At 40.2% G+C, this 18,993-nt stretch overlaps 1 protein-coding gene across 3 annotated transcripts; it reads left to right on the plus strand.

Annotated features, from left to right (window-relative positions):
* The first annotated feature begins 1,673 nt into the window (after positions 1-1,673).
* Positions 1,674-17,031, plus strand: il23r (interleukin 23 receptor). 3 transcript variants are annotated; one of them, XM_008407292.2, is made up of 18 exons: positions 1,674-2,414; positions 2,596-2,739; positions 2,830-2,920; positions 3,042-3,171; positions 4,234-4,415; positions 6,032-6,155; positions 6,236-6,396; positions 7,456-7,589; positions 7,683-7,872; positions 7,963-8,045; positions 8,645-8,840; positions 8,927-9,109; positions 10,110-10,208; positions 10,299-10,454; positions 14,284-14,424; positions 14,580-14,667; positions 15,793-15,883; positions 16,166-17,031. In XM_008407292.2, exons 3-18 carry the CDS (start codon positions 2,860-2,862, stop codon positions 16,757-16,759), a joined length of 2,613 nt encoding a protein of 870 aa, XP_008405514.1. In that variant the 5' UTR covers positions 1,674-2,414; positions 2,596-2,739; positions 2,830-2,859; the 3' UTR covers positions 16,760-17,031. The 3 variants fall into 3 exon arrangements, with proteins under 3 accessions (XP_008405514.1, XP_008405516.1, XP_008405515.1); XM_008407294.2 differs by having other exon boundaries at positions 7,686-7,872; XM_008407293.2 differs by having other exon boundaries at positions 2,647-2,739.
* Positions 17,032-18,993: the final 1,962 nt, after the last annotated feature.

Consider the following 18,993-nt stretch of genomic DNA (forward strand, 5'->3'; position numbering starts at 1 on the left):
ATATATATATATATTCATCCACCCATCTACACCTTGTTTATCCTTGCAGGGTTTCAGATGGGCTGGTGCTAAACGTCAGCCAATCCATGAAAAACAGATATTTTGAAGGCATATTTATTCTCAGAATCACAATGTGAGGACTTGAACGGGTCATTTATAGACTCCCACTTTTATTTTTTTAAAACAAATAAGTGAAAAAACAAGACAAAATGACCATGAAATCAAATTGTTTTAAAAAGAAATTCTGAGCAGAAGTGAGAATTAACATTTAGATAAGTAGGAAGGCAAACATCTTGACCATGAGACAGGAGAAGAGAGCTTCCAGTTGGTTCAGATCCTCTTTACTTTCCCTGAACCAACTTGACTTTCTGTTTCGAGTCCAGTCAGATGTGGCTTTTCTCTCTCTCTCTTAACTGGAAATGCCACCAACCGTTGGGCTCACAGCTGCTTTCTGCCGCTGCAGGGAAGTGACTCTGAAGCCTGAAGGCTGTTGGATGTTTGATTGTTTTTAACTCCCTGCAATTCAGAAAACATGAACATAACTAAAAGCAACACAAATGAATTTTAAAAGGCTGTATCAGACACATGTGCCGTCGGCTCTCTTGGGTCCAAACTTCTGGGTTTGTGTGTGTCTGCCGGTCGGTCCGACATTGTGCCTCGCTGACTTTTTACAGTTTTTACACTGACTCAGCAATGACAGCAAACAGAAGTCGGATTAATGTTTTGCCATATATTTGAAAAGTACTTTTTTTGTAAAACTGTATTAAAGGAGATTGTTCAACGAAAGGAAAGGAAGCACACCAAAGAAAGGTTCATAGCAGGGATGAGCACCGTGTTGCATTTAATCACCCAACATTTAGCCTGGCAGAAAAAAAAGATTGTACATTTAAACTCTACTGAGTTAACACAGAGAGAGCTCAGAGGGATTAAAAAGGAAAAACCTATAAAAGTAACAAATGTTTGCACAAAAATACAGAGAAAACACAATAAGAAACAAGAAGAATCAATCCAGTATGGCAAGCTCTTACCAGCAATAATAAACTAATAAAAAAGTCCAGGAAAATAATCAGAAAGCAAACTCGACAATTAAAGCAAAACCCGAACACTCATGAGAACAACAGCATTTTAACGATTTTAATGTGACCAAATTTGAAAGAGCACAAGTGTTCTGACTAATTTACAATTCACTGTATGCGTTTAAAGAAAAGGGGACATTGAGAAGGGTTTGTGGTGTTGTTGTCCACTGTCGAGAAATCTGGTATGAGTATGTGAGATCTGTCCAGGTATACGCAGAAAAATGGAATAAAGGCCTGAGAAATAACAGTATACCCTGAATAATGATTAAATGATGATTATAAGGGATAAAAGATTATAAAGCGATAGTATACAGGCCAATGAAGACCACATTGTCGTTTCAGTCTGCGGTTTGACATGTGAGGAAATTTTGAAATTAGACTGCAGAGCAGAGTCAATACAGTCAGGCTGAGTAGGAAGCTTGAGACACAATGTATCAAGCAACAATTTATATATATCAAGAGTAGCACATTCACATAATATTCACCCGGGTTTAACATTCTGCTCTTTCAACCCGATGCACTAATAGCAGCCCACAATTTTGAGGTCTGTTTTATCTTTATGAGCAGGCGTTCTGCTCAAATTCTGGGTTTTCCCTGCAAAGCCGTTGAGGTTAGAGGCGGAAAAAACTCGTAAAATTCACAAAAACAAGCTTAACTGAAAAAAAGAAAAGGCTCAAGACAGATACACCAGTTCAGCGACAAACTACAAACACCATCAAAGAGCAGAGCTGGAAAAGAAATGTGACATGTCAAGTGAAGCAAAGCAGTCAGCATGTAAGTATGACTTACCTCCCTTTTAGAAAAGGCAAAAAAAAATGTAATAGTTTTCTAATAGTTTTTAATTAAATATAAACACTCACTTGGCTCATGCTGATAAACCATTTTTCTTCTCAGGGCATCAGCACTTTTAGCATTCACTGTAGGAAACTCTGAAAACATTCGATGTTAGCAGAAAGCAGAGAAACCGGGTTGCATGCGGGAGCAGTGGTCAGCACATAACTACGAGCAGTAATCTGGATTTATCACTCAATAATCCGCTAACAGCAGCATGTTCACGAGAGCAGCTACTCTGGCGACGGTGACGCTTTACGTCAACTCAGCCTTTGTGGTGACGAAAAACAGGCAATTGAAGTAGGGCGCACAAGTACTGAGACAAATGTTCAAAGTTTCTGCTCTGGCAGAATACCACCAAACTAGGTCAATGGCCTCTTTAAGATGTGACTCTCTTGTTGCAAAGAACAGTCGAAGGAAGCGCGTGGAACAAAGCAGGTCGTGTTAAGACAAGCAGACTGGATGATGGCGTCTTGATAAGAAAAATGCTTAGAGGACGTAATTCTGGTGAGTTTTATCTTCTTTGGTGAAATAATTAACACAATTGGAAATAATTGCGCTTTCAGGATGACTTTGATATTCAAGTTATTACATCTTCGTACTGAATTTATTTGTGGTGATTTAGAATCACAATCCCGTTATTACAGCAGAATAATTATTATTTTTTTTGTTTGTTTTAATGTGGCAGGGTGGATGTGTCACAGCTGCTGTGACGCACTTATGAAAATGTTATCAACAGGAAAACCTGCAGTGAGATAGGAGAGACAATAAACCGCCCTTCCTCCTCATGTTGGAAAGATTGGTGCCTTATTTCTGGACACGGATGGATGAGGTACATTCATTTTCTTCACCTTCTTCACTCTTAAAGATCTAACCCAGGATTTTTAGTAATAGAATCTTTTTTTCCCTCAACACTGGATAGGGTCCTCCGCTTTCACAGAGATGAGCTGAGATGAATCTCTTGTTAGCCAGTTGGAGATGCATTATCGTGCTGTTTTGTTTTTCCATCAATGGTGAGTTGTTTGCCCATGTTACTCATAAAAGTCTTCTTTTTTAAAAAAAAAAAAAAACAACATGCAAAAAGCTGAGTCTTGTTTCTGAATTTTCACATGGTTCTTTTTTGTTCTTGCGCAGGCTGCCCTCTGCTCCCTGCAGGCTGTGTGGACGTCATTTCAGGCGGCTATGTGACAGCAGAGCCGGCCACTGTCCTGCTTATGGGTTCAAACCTGACCGTGTACTGCCACACCTTCAAATGTGAAAAGAGGTGAGCATATTTGCTTTGAAACTTTGATGAATGCAGAACATATGTGTTTTTGCAGTGGCAAATCTGGCAACAATGAGAGCCCCTACCTCTGCATCACCCATCCTGTGCCTCACAAAAAGGACTTTTTGGATGACCTGGCTGCATATTCAGCTTTTCAGGCTTCTCGCGATCAGGGATGGTCTTAGTGACAAGGAGAAACATTGTAAATAATTCTCAAAATGTGATTATAGCATCTCTGTTCACTGTTGAACAGTTAAAACCATGTCCAGATATTTTGAATTTTGAACTACGGATAATCAAATGCGATCAGATTTGATTATCCGTAGCTTTGGCATCACTTTGGCACGCCCAGAGTCAAGACACCAAGTTCAGCAAAGTTAGAGAGGCTTTAAATCAGACACCTACTTCAAGCATCTTCGTCGCCTAGGCTACACATCAGATACTAGCTTCGCTGTCATCAACCAGGCTTCCTTTGCATTGTTTTCACTGGACTTGCAAACAATCAATAGAAAATGTGTTTGAAATGTAATTTATTATGCCACAGTGGGAAAATTCAGGATTAGCAGCAGAACTAAAGCGTAGGGGTTCACACAAAGATGAAAAAAGAAAGTATTCAAAATGTATTAAAAAAACAAATAATAAAAAATAATAACATACTATTAAGGACATGATCATAACTTACTGTGCAGTTATCAAGTACTCTGATCCAAGGAAAGTGCAGTTGAGTAGGAAAATTTTCAATAACATATGTGTGTGTGTGTGTGTGTGTGTGTGTGTGTGTGTGTGTGTGTGTGTGTGTGTGTGTGTGTGCGTGTGTGTGTGTGTGTGTGTTGTGTGTGTGTGTGTGTGTGTGTGTTTGTGCATTAAAAGTCAACAGACTATTTACAATATAAGAAACTAACAGAGATGTGCAAAAAAAAACATCAAGGATATAAACATTCATTGAGTTTGTCTAACAGAGACTGTGAGGAAGGAGCTCCTACAGTGACGCAGCATTCTGCATTGTTTTTCTGAAATGATACCTTCAGATATATGAAACCGCCTTCTATTGTTGACTTTCAGGTCGAAGATGTACCTGGACCTGAATAAACAGACGGTGAATCTGTCGAAAAGAGTCAACTGCACCACAACGGCTTTCTATCTGCCCCGCGTGTGGAAGCCGCTTTCTAAGGTGGTCTGCAAGATGAAGAGCAGCCAGCTGTCTGCTCTGGAAATCATCTCTGGCCTGGATCTACGTCTCGGACGTACGTACACATTACCTCAACACGGGACAGGGCGGTTCGGGAAGGAGCCGTAGGAGAGGGGAGAAACTATTTTAATGTTCTCTCCCAGTGCAGTTAATGTACAAAAATATATCAGACTGATAATTTTATATTATTTAAAAATATGGTATTTTGTAGAGACAATAAAAAGCTTTTACTAAATGTTACAGGAATTGTTTAAATGTACCTTCAGCTAAATTTTGCACATTAAACAATACTAAATCAAGATACGGTTTTGTTGTTCCGCACTAAAGCGTATTGAGCCACCATATTGAGGAGCAATGAGTAATAAAGTCTGCGCTGTTCCATTTCAGAACCTGCATAATTGTCCTATATCACACTATACTTTGAAGTCATTGTGGCTGCTCAAAAATGATCATTTTATCAGCTTGTTTATATACACTCATGTTCAATAAATTAGAATAATGTTGTAAAGCTCATATATTTCACTATATGCATATCATTTTCAATTCAGAAAACACATTATCTGGAATCATTGCATGCACACTCATGTTTTCAAGACTTTATTTTTGTAAATTCTGATGATTTTTGGCTCAGAACACATGAAAACACAATCAGCATATTACATCCGACCATGAAGAAAGAAATGTGGATTTAATGGGAAGTATTGTTTTCAAAAAGGCATTTTGAATTTGACAAACAACTCCCATAGGAACACATATTTTAATTTATTGAATGCGATTGTATTAACCAGTCTGAAAGAACTGGGATATGCAGTTAAAATAACTCTTGCTAGAATCACATTTTAGTAACAGTTAATTGTTAACTTATTGCATTACTCAATAATTTTCTGGGCAATAGTTTTAAATCAGTCCCAACGGCTTTACATTTTTCTCATAAAATTGCAACACGCTTTGTTTTTCTTTGTTCTAAAATATTGAACCTGAAAGAGAACCTGAAAGATCTATAATCTTTCTCTCAGTTTTGCTGTGAGTTCAGCTATTACTGCTGTGAGAAATCACCTTTTTATTTCATATTTCATGGGTCACAGAAAATGACGCAGCAAAAAAAAAGAGTCTTAAATTGAGTTGAAAATGAGTAAAAAGGCAACTAAAGAAAAAAAAACATCAGTAATTTTGCATTGCACTGATAACTTTCACTTGTAAAATATAAGACCGCTTTAATCTAGTGCAGAGTTGTTACAGACGACCTCGTTTTGTCAGAGGATGATTCTCCTCCGTTTGAGGGAGTTGTTTCTCTCAACTGCTGCCTCGTGCTTGTTGAGGAGGAGGGATTGCTGCCAAGTCAGTAACTCAAATGCAGACAGCTTGGCTTCCCTTAGATAACTTTTCACCTTTTGGCACAATATGTTCAACTAAATTTGACCCCTGTGCGATGACCTGGACAGAGCTGAACATTTTCTACATCATCTGCTGCTCGATTAAAAGAGCGCTAGATCCATAAAACACAGTTGGGTGATCTTTCGTGGCTGCGGTGAAGCCACCACATCATGTTTGGATTGGAGGAATTTTTTTCTGAGTTCGGAGTTAAACTAATCTCACGAATTAGTCCTAAACATTTGTTCATGGTTCCAGATGATAAGAAACATTCTCCTGCTTTTTCATATATCACTACAGTTCCTCCTGACAAGCCTGCAAATATCAACTGTGAAACAACGAGGAGCTCCGACTTGGTAAACTGCTCTCTGGACAGAGGACGGGAAACATACGTCGACACATTCTACAACGTTTCAGTCCACAGGTATCGCGTTTTGCTTCCCATTTGTTTCTAAGTTAGCGTGTGCTTGCGGCCTAATTTTCCTTTCCTTTTTTTATTATCAGGGAGAATAAAAGCGTTTTAGATCTGATTTTGGATGGGGAGAAAATCAGCATACCACGAGGAATCTTAGAGGAAAACACTAAATACACGCTGACCGTCTCCGCCTACAACCGCTTTGGAGCGTCCCAGTCGGACGCGTTCGTCTTTTCTCTGGCAGACATAGGTACAACATTCATTCAATGAGAGTGCATTAACCTAGTTGTTCATTTGAATTAATTAGTCAGAATCATCGCAGTTTAAAGGCTGAGTCATATGTCGAGTGGTTAGTTCAATCAGTTGTTTTCTCCCCAGTCTGACTAATTTGACTTTCAGTAAAGTTTCTCTTTATGTAATATATGTCACAGGGGGGCAATTTCCTTTTTCTTTCTGCCACCTTCCCACTGCAGGCCTTGTTTGAACTTTTGCAAGTTCACCGACAGTAGCTGTTTAATAGATTACAGAGCTGATTCACACATCAGTGTGTTTTATTGGGATACTAGGCGTATGACACACTGACACAAAGTAGTGCAACATTGTGGAAAAAAAAAATCATGTGTTGGTTTTAAATCTTTTGACAAAAGAATATCTGAAAAATGTATTGCGCATTGGTATCTTTTAATCAAAAATCATAGAGAGAGTTTGAAGGTCAATCCCCAGGTTGGTTTTGGTCTGATCAAGGATCAATGACCTGCTGGAGGGTGAGCCTGCTCCTAGCTTCAAGTCTTCTGCAGGTTTCTCATAGCCTTACTTGTCTTTTTAGTATTTCATGGAAGCAAAAAAATATAAATTTTGGCCCTTCTTTCTCATATTTGCTGTTTCCCCTGAACAGCTTGTGGGAAAGCTGCAAATGAGGTCTTTGGTTCTAACAACGCTGCTTATTCATTCACTAATGTTATCTGACAAGCCTCTCGTAGAACATTCTGGATTTAAGCTGAGATTAAATCGCCCTCAGGTCCACTATATGCTAAACAGGTGGATCTGAAAACATTGTTTGTGCAGGATTATCTGGATAAAGGAGCAGAATAGAAACGTAATATCCCACTTTTCATAATTTTATTTGTGAAAACCATGAATTCCCTTTTCTAACAATTCAGAATTGTGCACTAATTTGCGTTGCTCTGTCACATGTTGAAGTTTGTGGTTGTAAAAGTTTAAGAGTTATCTGTATTTTCTTTTCTTTCATTTTTTTTCGCACATTTGCCTTCGCCTGTTCAATTTGCTTTATTGTTGTTATATATTCCAGTGATACCAGAAACCCCTCGTGTAGTTAAGGTGGAGTTCATGAATGACGCCACGTCGGCCGTGCTGCACTGGAAAACCTCTGAATCTTCTATGCGCCTCAGACCCCAAATCAGGCTGCGAGGAAACAACACCTGGGTAAAGCGGCGTCATGTCGACTTTGTAGTTTTTCTCGTTTTAAATCTCCTCGTGCAATAACCTAAAAAAAAAAACCATCCCGCTCTCTTCCAGCAGCAGAGAGCGGGAGCAGAGCTGAGCGAGGGTCTGATACGAGTGGAGAACCTAAAGCCTGAGACTGAATACGAGTTCCAAATCAAAACGTGTTCCTCCCCATCAGGACAGAGCACAAGCTTGAAACCCAGCCGGCGAGTTCTCTGCAGCAAATGGAGCCCGTCTGTGAGGAGGATGAGTCCTGAAAAAGGCAAGTATGAGATATTTGAAATCTCAAGGAGGGAAAGTGGTTCTTGTGTGACGCCTGGCAGAGAAACTTCATGTGACGTCTGTCCAACAGGTCCGTCTCAGCAGCTACATGTATGGAGAAGCTTAGGAGGCAAGGCCAAACACGGGCTGAGGAACGTTACCGTTTTCTGGAAGGTATTAATTTTTTCTGCTAGTAATCTTCCAAACATCCGTATAATTAGGCTACATGTTGGATTTTTTTATTTTTAAGTTATTTTTTGATTGTTAGACTCAATATTCAAATTTTCCTCCTGTAATAGTTGGGAAGGTGGAAGTATGTGTTTCCCTTGCATTAATAATTTGACCTCCATGTTTGTTCATGCTCCACTTGACGCGAACCAGAAATAAATAAGTTAATGAAAGATTAGTTAACCTTTTTCCTTCAGTCTTAGATGTGTGTAATCTTTTAGGCTTCTAAAAATTGTATTTAATTTTTTCAAAATTTGTCATATTTTCAAACTAACTGTTTTACTTCAAGACAAAAATTGCAACTTGGTGTGTGGGGGGAAAAAATGTTTTTATGATTACTTTTCTGGTCTGTAATTAAGATTTCACCTCCATGTTTTAGCTGTGATACTTCAGTAACACAAAAAATTGCATAATTACTTGGTTTTGTATGTCAAATCTTGCTACAGCTGGGTTTTGGGCAGTGTTTAAGCACCATAATAACAAAAAAAGACAGAATTAAATCAATACAAATCCTGGAATAAATAGGTAAATAACATTTTTCCCAGCCTCCACCTGTGAAGGATTACAGTGGTGACTTGCTGCGATACAGCATCGTCCTGGAGGATGGCCGCGAGGAGATTTGTCCCGCCGCTTCCAGCCAGTGTTCAGTTCAGGCACCAGTGGCGGTTCTTGGACTGAACGTCAGTGCGGTGACCTCCAGCGGGGCGTCTCCACCGGCTTTTGTAGATCTCAGACATTCAGGTGCAATAAAGTCACACAGAAGGGACTGAAATATTTCTAATATTTTACGTTTCTGTGGTAATCACTAAAATGTCTCGACCATTTAGGTGCTTCTGAATCTTTCTTTGTAAAGTTGGCTCCCGGTGCAGACGGCAGCGCTGCTCGTGTCTCCTGGTCTACGACGGTTCAGAAAGATTTTCTGTACTTTGTAGTGGAATGGGAAAGTATGCCTGCAGCGGGGCTGCAGTGGAAAAAGGTGCTTAAAGACCTAAAAGACACAACAATCACAGGTATAGTCATTCACACACATGAATTTATTTATTTCTAAAATAAGACAAATGTATCTTTTTATGAATATTCTGGATATGCTTCTTCACCTCCAAATACCTTAAGTTGGGCAAAGTGAAAATAAGTTAATAAGGAAATATTCCTGTAAAATCATAAAGTCTTCCACCAGTTGCTCTTGTGGAGACATTTTTTAAAATATTTTCCTTCATACCTTAACTGCTCTTGTATTTGTCTGAAATTAGATTTATATTAACCATTAAAAATAAACTCAGAGGATAATGTGCAACTAAAATGAGGAGGCTGCCTTTTTGACTCAACATAAACTTCAACTCAAACAAAGACAATGTATAACTTCTTCTCTGAAGTAAAACAGGAAAATATAAGCAAGGGTAAACACTTGAAGCAAATACTTTTAGATTAATGAACAGTATAATAAGAAGGAAGAAGGGCTGCCTATGGGGCGGTTGACAACACTGTTGTCCTGCAGCAAGAAGGTCCTGGGTTCAAGTTTGAGGTGGTTTTCTTTCATGAAAGTTTAAAATAACTTGGATTAGAATGAGAAAAGAAATTGTTGACCAGACAACGCTTATATATGTGTGTGTGTGCGTGTGTGTGTGTGTGTGTGTGGGTGTGTGTGTGTGTGTGTGTGTGTGTGTGTGTGTGTGTGTGTGTGTTACTGTCATTTCTTAATCTTCACATTACCTCTACCTATCATTACAATTATGCTGTTGTTTTTCGTTGTGCCGTGCCACCGTAAGACATCTAACCACACTTTTCGAGAACTTTCTAGCTTAACTCAGCAGATCACATTGTGGTTTTTAAAAGCGGTCAAACAGCGCCCTCTTGTGGCCGTTGTTCGGTACAATTATTTTTCGGTCTTTTTTCATTCATTAATCACACGTATAGAAAGCACAATATGTCACACCCACAAGCCAGAAATAGTGAAGTACGCTACCTGCTTTCAGAATACAGAGCGGGTTTCATCTTCACACTCTGTTTCAGGTTTAATGGCGGGTGTGAGGTACAACGTGTCTTTGTATGCTGTGACCACCAGAGGCGTCAGTGCTCCAACATCCACACTGATCTACTCCAGAGAACAGAGTAAAGCAGACAGCTTTTCTGCTTTATTTTATTTTTTACAGTCTGCACCAACCATTCTCTCATTATTGTGTCCATGCTTGTTTGCTTCAGAGCCACTTTCAGCTCCCGTGCTCCATGTTCTGACCCGTGAGGCCAGACGAATCCTGGTCCGGTGGGACGAGCTGCCCCAGGACCAACAGAGAGGCTTCATCTCAAAGTACACCGTCTACTTGCAGACACTGGACTCCAGCAGCACAGAACTCAACGGTGAGCACTTAGGAAGAATATAAACATACAAACAAACCCATCATGAGAACTTGTCAAAGATTGTGGGAAGATTAAATAGAGAAAAATACAGGACGGTTCTGGAAGAAAAGTTGAGTAAAAGACTTGAGATTGGGGTTGAAGGTCACCTCAAACATACAGCCAGAGCTCAAAGCACATCCATGTGTTAAAATGACCTAACCAAAGTCCAGACCTAAATCCAGCTGAGGCTCTGTGAAGATTTTAACATTTTCAATCCAATCTGACTGCGTCAGAGCTATTTTACGAGGGACTTGGTGTTTTTGAAACCATATAGCTCTAACAAACCTCTCCTTTGAGCTTGTTCAACATGGCACACTTGCATGTTGATCTGTGCTTCTTTAAGAATCTTACAACCACAAGTCTTTTCTTCCTTCCTTACTCACTTTTGCTACGTGCTTGTTTCATCCGGCCTTTCTGTTTACAGTAAAAAAAAAAGCAAGCTGTAACCTAGTATACTGTAGATTCCTTGATTATTTACAGATTGTCTGAACAGGATAATGTTCTGACGAGTTATTTTGATTCAATGACTTCCTCTATGCTCTGTGTTATCAAGTCTCTGTATAGACCTGAGACTTCCTCTCACATGTCTACACGGCAGTTTTTTCATCTTGTTCGGTTTACTGCCGGCTGCATGTTTTTAAGTCTTCTTAATCTCTCGCGTCCTTTATTTGCAGTGTTGCCTCTTTGCTTTCCAAAGCAGACATATTGTTATGTAGCATTAAAAACGCAGAAGCTTTCAACGGGGTTCCTGCAAGGCTGTCAAATTGAAAACGTTTCCAGACTCAATTTTCAGAGTAGTCAGAATTTTTATTTATTTTTTTTTTTTATTTCATCATACACCCTAATTTTTTTTTTTTTTTTTAACTCATCCAGACCTGAAATACTGAAATAAAATACTATACTTTTCTATACTGGGTTTTCATGGCCAAGCAGCTGCATCCATATTCTACCTGACTAAATGCAAATCGTCATGTAAGGTGTACCAGTCGATTCTAGAGCAGAGTGGTAATGGCGATCCAATGGATGAGTGTGGATTTAGCTGTTGCCAGGGTAACGTCACTTGCTTCACTGCATTGTCTCAGATGTGAAGATTTGAGGTAAGTAGGGTGATTGTCAGCTTTTTCAGGAATTGGGCTTGGCCCCTGTAGTTCCAGTCGAAGGAAATCTTAATGCTTCAACGTACCTTGACATTCATTTGGTGTGAATTAAAGCGGAGACCGCAAGCTTGGACATCTCATCCAACATCAGTGTCTGACCCCACAAATGCAATTCTGGAACAAAAGATCAAAAAATGACCAAAAACACATAAAAGTGGGAGAGAAAGCACATGGGGACCGGCATATAAAACCCTGGTGATTACAAATAAGTCTTTAAATCAAATTCACATCTGTATGAATACTTGTGGCAATATAGTGTAAGTTAATGATTACTCTCAAGTGCTCTGCATGACCAGACTTCTAGTGGGAGCTACAAGATTACACAATTAAAGTATGAAGGAAATAATGCATACATTGTTAAGGTATTATACTCTAAAGTAGCATAGTAAAAGCAGTAGTTTATTGTACTAAAATTGGAAATTGAAAGGATAAACAAATGGCTAAAATGTTGTAATGAAGATAGATTCTTTAAATACATACTAAGGAGTTTGAGCATGTTTAAACCGCTGCTATACTTCATCCTGCAGTCTGGAGAAAGTCATTTAATGACTTTGAGGAAAAGAAAATCCTTTTTCCAAAACAGCAACAACAACTTGATCATATCTGACCTTGAAATTAAGTGGCACCTCTCATTCACAATAAAGCTCGATGTTGATTTGAAAGTGTGGAAGGAAACACAACTTTGCAGTGAGTTTCCTGTTCTTGCTCATCACCGCTTCAGCCTGCCCTTGCCCTCCTGTCACAGCAACTTTTTTGTGCGTGTCGTGTGTGTCCTTGTACTTCACCTTGGTCTCGAGCAAAGGCAAACTCTAACACCTGTGTTCACAGGTGTGGTAAATTATACATGCAGCAGTATGTTGTGTTGTGTCTCGGCACAAACCACACTTACATAATGGAAAGCGTGCAAGTGGCAATCCATTGATATTCCCCTCCCTCGAAGTTTCAGTGCATCAGCAGGGTATTTTTCGCTCAGGCTTCCCGTAACGAAAAGAAATTCAGACGTTGAGCTCAAATTATTATTTCTCTGTTATTGCTAATCACTATTCCAAAGAGCAAAAAAAAACACACACATAGCAACCTAACATCAAAGCCAGCTTCTGCTCACAAAAACAGTGAGATTCAGTGTTTTTGCCATTTGAAGAAGATGTTCAGTAGTCAAGGAACTGGAGCCAAACACGAGTTGATGCCGCTTTAGCAGCATCTTTAGAGGTTTCTCGAACTCGTTCTGACCGCTAAACAGGAAGCCGTGTGGCTTCATGCACATGTGTTAGAAGAGGCTGTTACCAGCTAGCCTGCCTTTATCGCTATTTGTGGAACCTGACTATGAGAGCTCCTCAGAGCTTGTACCTTTTCCTCTTTCTAAAGTGTCATGTGCTCACTGACTGATCTGTGTTGTCTTTTTCACTGTTAGTCTGGCTGAGGTTTTTTGCACAAAATGATTCTGGTGTACTCTGCTATTTATCTCCTTCTGAATGTCATTTGCAGGTTTTTCTTTTGCCCGGTTTATTTTAACTTGAACATGTGTAAATAATCTTTTAAATGGCATCATTATGCACACATTGTTTGGTTTCTGCATCCAGGCATGGGGCATGATGATTAGTTACAACAAATGCATTATCATATCTATTAAGGTTAACTGTTACTTTTGCTTTAATTTGTTTTGTCTTCAAATGCAATAAAGCAAAGTTTCATGAAGTTAGCATTTGGTTTTTTTTGGACTTCCAAGTTGCATCCAGTTCTTAAAGGTAACTTTGACTTTTGGCTGGGTGTAAGAACAGAAACTGGTTTAGTCAGTATGCAGAACTGTGCGGCTTCCTAAGCCTACAGTCTGTGGGTCAGTATTGACTGCAAATGTTCATCTCCTACACTTCATGTGAGTTTCAGAATGAGTCTCTGACGTCAAACAGAATACACTCAGTAGCAGAGGGTAAATACTATACCGACCGCTGACTTTGCCATGCAAAAAGTGTTTGTGTATTTTCAACTTTTGTAGATTTTGTCATGCAAAAAACACTTATTGCCGTAGTTACAGCCGTGAGTCTTTTGGGGCTTTGTTCGTCTAGAAAACAGAACATTTGCCCATTCTATTGATAAAACAGCTTAGTGAGTTTGCATAAGAGCATCTGTGAGACTAAATTTCTAATTTGACTTTGACTGGTCCATGAGTAACCTATGCCAGAGGTGTCCAGAGTTGTCCTGCATGATTTTGTTCTCTCCCTGGTCCAACACATCTGAATCAAGCGATGGTTCATTAGGAGGCCTCTGCAGAACATCGAGAGAGAGCTGACACATGCAAGGCACTGGCCCTTGAAGACCGACTGTGGACACCCCTAACCTATGCTCCCTCATCTAACCCAAAGTTTGCAAACAATGTGTCATTTTCTTTTTCTTTTGTGACAATTTTGCACTGTTTCAAGATGGCATGCAGCACAATACAAAAGCCTGTGAGTTGAATACTCCTCAAACGCTCCACGTCAATATTCTCAAGGCTGATACACACTGGGCTCTGCTCTAGGCTGAGCTGTTTTTTGTGGCTAACTGTAGTGGTTTAAGTTGAGCAATCAAGCAAGAAACTCTTTAGATTCTGCAGGGTCGGGGTAAAAAAAATCTAACTGTTGTTTTCTTCTGCACAGTGACAGTGTCTGGATCTGGCCAAAGACAGATGTGGCTGGACTGTCCAGAAGGAACGTTGTCCCTTCAGCTGACCACATCAAACTCAGCAGGAGAAGGGCCTCGAGGGAGACAGACCTTATCTAAGCCTCCAGCTCCAGCCGGTCAATAAATTTTCTCCTTCTTAAATTGCAAAATATCACCATATATGAAACTTTTACATGTGTATAGTCTTAATTTCACCTGATCAGTATGAAAAAATAAGGTTCTGAGTCCAGGATTCATCCAAATAATGACTTTTTCTTCGTATCTCTTGCAGTGGGGCTGGTGATTGTGATCGTGTTCATCATTACAATCTCCATAGCCTTTGTGGCCAACCTGATGTGCTGGAGCTGTGTGAGGAAACGGTAATTTTGACTAAAAGCGCTACCTCTTCCACAGAAAGCCTCAGTCGTTTTACTAGACAAACTCGTTGTTGTTTTTTCTTCGGCTCGGTGTCCTGCAGCTCGAACGTTCATAAGTTTTGTTTTACGAGTAAAAGGGATGGAGGTCCCTGTGGTTAATTTTTAGTGAAAAACCACACCGCAACATGAGTAAAAACCCACTTGGTTGTTGTGAACAGAAACCTAAACCTCATTCTGATGTTGCTATTTGGCTATCTGCATCGTTAGTCATGACATTAGCATCTATGTGTGTTTCTTTGCACAAGCGTTGATTCCACTTGCACTTATAACCACACATCGTCACGTCACAACCACAAACCTCCATCTGTTTTAATGGGATTTCATGAATTTAAACCGACTCAAAATATTAGGCCCGAAATACGAAAAGCGCATTCTTGTGGATTCTTTTTTTTTTTTTGTAAATAGTTCCAATCTCAGTCAGATTGGAAGGACAGCATAACGCAAATATCGTTTTCAAATACACAGATTCTCATTAGGCTTACGGTATGAGCTTTAACTAGGCCATTCTAACACATGAACAAGCCTCGAGCTGAACTGCAACACAGGACAGATGAGCACGCAAACGCACATGATCGAGACCTAAAGACAACTTAGAGTGGCTGTTTCAGCTAACATGCACGGTTTGGACTGGAGTACCCAGAGAGAATCCACGTACGTGCAGTGAGAACATGAAAACGCCGTGCAGAAAGAACCCAGAACCTTCTCACAGCAAGACAACAGTGATCTATGCAGCTCCTTCAGCGTCACCAGGAACCTTTTTTATTTAAGGGTAGGAGAGTAAAAGAGAGTTGCACAGCAGTGTTCAGATATTATTTGTACAAAATGCTGAAAGCATGCACAATTTGCTTCCTCTTCACAATTTTCCACTGTAGTCTATGTCGACCTTTAAAATTTAATTCTAACAAAATAATTGTATGTGGCCGACATGTGACAAAATGTGAAAATGCTTGTGGTTTGAGCACGTTTTGCAATAATCTGTGTTTGTCTTTGTCAATTCAGACCAATAAAACAAAGTTATACAACTTTGTGTGTCCAAAAAAGTAAATCTTATTTCTTCTTTTGTTGTAGGATCAAACAGAAATGTATAGCTTGGGGACCTGAGTGGCTCGTGAACAACTTGCCCAAACCAGGACACAGCAACGCCATCAGACTGCTGGAGGTAATCAACTCTCAATGTAGTATTACCTACACTGAGTAAAACAGAGTGCCTGCTGTCCAAAACAACTACAACAGCTGCAAATTCGTGCCATTTAAGGATGGTTCTAATATTAAACCTGTAGAAACATTGCTACAGGAAGTGAAACCATTACTAATGGTCTCTTTTGCTCTTCTAGATCTAAATGAACAAAAAATACGCATTCGTCCAACAAACATGTTTGCCTTGTAGTGATCACTCAATATTTTTTCTGCTGGTTAATTCCTACTGTGTTCTTTTCTTTAGGACGACAGAAGTGAGCCTCTCTTCTCCTCCACCGACAGTGACCCGACCCTTTCTCCGATCCTCGTGGTCTCCCAGGAGGAGAGGGACGAAGCGTACCCCACTATCCACGTCGAAGAGTCCCCGGACGGAGCCGAGCAGGCGAAGTCGCTCCACAGAACCGTTCTGGTTGAACACACTGGCTACAAGCCGCAGATTGCTACGCTGGTCCCGCTTGACGAGGAGGTCAGAGAGGAGCAACGGGAAGATCCAGAAATCACAGAGGAAGACAGGCTTTTGGTTGGATTTGAAGGATTTCTGGGAGGCTTCCTGTCCAACATGGATCGCTCTAGTTCGCCTCATCTGGTCACTCTCGGCTCCACCGGGGATCTTTTGTGGCCTAAAACTGTTGAAACGTCTATCTGGAAAGGAGTCTGCTTGCAAGAGATGACCAGAGCGGAGGAAGACATGGAGAACAATGTTTCCTCTCTGGATTTGCAGCAGGATCAGAGAGAGGCTCTCGATTCAGACGATACCTGCTCCTCTCCGTTTTCAGCTCACACCTTCCTGAACGGTGGCTACTTCCCACAGGTGGCTTCCCTTGACGTTGACACTTGACACGCCAGGGTGGCAGCGATGTTGGAGGGACAAGAACTGCACTTTTAAGGCTAATTTTGAGAAAGCATTACAAAAGCACACATTTTAATCATCGTACCAATAAACCCCCCGTATCGTGGTTGCTGATTGTATTTAAATGTTGTTTTTACCGTGGAAGCGAGTGTGTAAGAGGTTTTAAGGGATGCACTCTCAGGTGAGAGTCTGCTGATCTTTGTGGATGGATGTTCTGTCAACCTCTGCTACCTGTCTGAATAAATGAACAAAAATGATGATTGAATTTGAAACTTTACTCCCCTAAATGCAAATACAGGTCAGTGGTGTAAAAATATGTTGACCTCCCTTCGTGATTTCCTGTTTGTGCATGCTTGTCACAGTTAAGTGTTTCAGAACATCAAACCAATTTAAATATTAGTCAAAGATAACACAAGATGTCCATTATTAAGAGTTGAAATAAATCAAGCCTACATGGCCATGTGTGAAAAAGTGATTGCCTCCTAAACTTGGTTGCACCAGCTAAAACAACAACAAACAAACATTTCCAATAACTTGCAGTGAGTCTTTTACAGCTTTGGAGAAATTTTGAGCCACTTGTCTTTACAGATTTGTTCTAATTCAGTCATATTGGAGAAGTTTCCAGCATAAAATTTTCAAGGTTGTTCCGCAGCCTCTCAATAGGGCTTTGACTAGGCAACTCCACAGACTCAATTTAGTTTTTCTTCATCAATCTGAGGAGGGACTTTTCAGGTGTATTTTGAATCATTTTTCTTCTGCAGAACCCAAGTTCGTTTCATTGATCACTAAACACAGGGGCCACCAGGGGACACACACGTACGCGCACACACACACACAGAGGTCACACCCCAGTGGTCAGGAACAGACGATCGGACGTTCTCCTTCAGGATGTTTAGGTAGTCGGCAGTATTCATTGTTCCGTTCGTCACAGCAAGTCTTCCAGCTCCATGTTTTACTGTTCGTATGGTGTCCTTTATCTGAAATGCTGTGTTAGTTTTACACCAGATGTAACGAGATACACAACTTGCAAAGAGTTCAACTTTTGTCTTGTCGGTCCACAGAATGTTTTCCCAGAAGTCTTAGAAATCATGAAGATGTGTTCAGGAAAAAACTAAGATGAGCCTTGCAAGCAGTGGTTTTAGTCTTGGAACTCTACCAAGATAATCTCTTATGGTGAAGGCATGACCTTTGACTAAAGCAAGTGAGGCCTGCAGTTCTTTGGATTTTGTGGGGTCTTTTGTGACCTTTTGGATGAGTCATTGATGTGCTCTTGGGGTAATTTTGTTCGGCCAGAGACTCCTAGGAAGGTTTACCAATGTTGCATTTTTTTTTTTTTACCATTTCTGGCTAACGGTTCTCACTGTTGTTTGCTGGAGAACCAAAGCTTTGGAATCCCAAAACTTTAGGAACAACTTTGTAACTTTTCCAAACTGGTAAATCTCAATTGATTTCTCTGGATCTCAGCATGATGTCTAGTTTTTGCAGGATCTTTTGGCGTCCCTCACATTGCCAGGCAGGTCATATTCAACTGAGGTGTTGATTGAGAACTGGTGTGGCAGCAATAGGTCCACGTTTGACTATAGAGACAGTGAACTCAGGGGTGATAAACCACAGCTAAGTAACAGTGCAGAAAGTAACGTTTTCACACAGTGCTATGTAGGTTTGGATTTTTTTTTCACCCATAATAATGAGCATCTTCATTTAAAAACTACATTTTGTGTTTATTTGTCTTTCGCTAACATTTCAATGTATTTGATGTTGATATCCTATTAAGCTGCATGTGAAAAACATGCATGACATTAACTTCACTTTGTGTTGTCTTCTAGCGTTAGCTAATAACATCAACATTATTAATTTAGCACCATAAAAAGTGATCTGCATCCTGCAGCAACCATAACAGTTTGATATTTTGAACTACGTGTCACACGTTGCTCTACGTTAGTATTTGGACAGACAGCAGCCACTGTTTCACTGTCACTTTAACACTGGGGTGTGACCTCTGTGTGTGTGCGCACGTGTGTGTCCCCTGGTAGCCCCTGTGTTTAGTGATCAATGAAGTGGCACAGAGAGGGAAATTATTCCAAAACACTCTCAGGCAGAAGTCAGTTGAGACTTCCCCCCTGTGGTTCGTGGTTAATACGGTGACAGGTCCCTGAACCTCCAGTCCTACTCAAACAAGCACCACCTGCAGCACTGTACAAGTTTTTATCTCTTCCTGAGAG

The sequence above is a fragment of the Poecilia reticulata genome, linkage group LG4 (genome assembly GCF_000633615.1).
Source record: "Poecilia reticulata strain Guanapo linkage group LG4, Guppy_female_1.0+MT, whole genome shotgun sequence".
NCBI classification, from domain to species: Eukaryota; Metazoa; Chordata; class Actinopteri; order Cyprinodontiformes; family Poeciliidae; genus Poecilia; species Poecilia reticulata.

Coding starts and splice junctions, on each gene's coding strand:
- il23r (XM_008407292.2), top strand. CDS start 2,860: ATGAATCTCTTGTTAGCCAGTTGGAGATGCATTATCGTGCTGTTTTGT. Junction 7,590..7,682: donor TGCGAGGAAACAACACCTGG/GTAAAGCGGCGT, acceptor GCTCTCTTCCAG/CAGCAGAGAGCGGGAGCAGA. Junction 10,209..10,298: donor GATCTACTCCAGAGAACAGA/GTAAAGCAGACA, acceptor TGTTTGCTTCAG/AGCCACTTTCAGCTCCCGTG.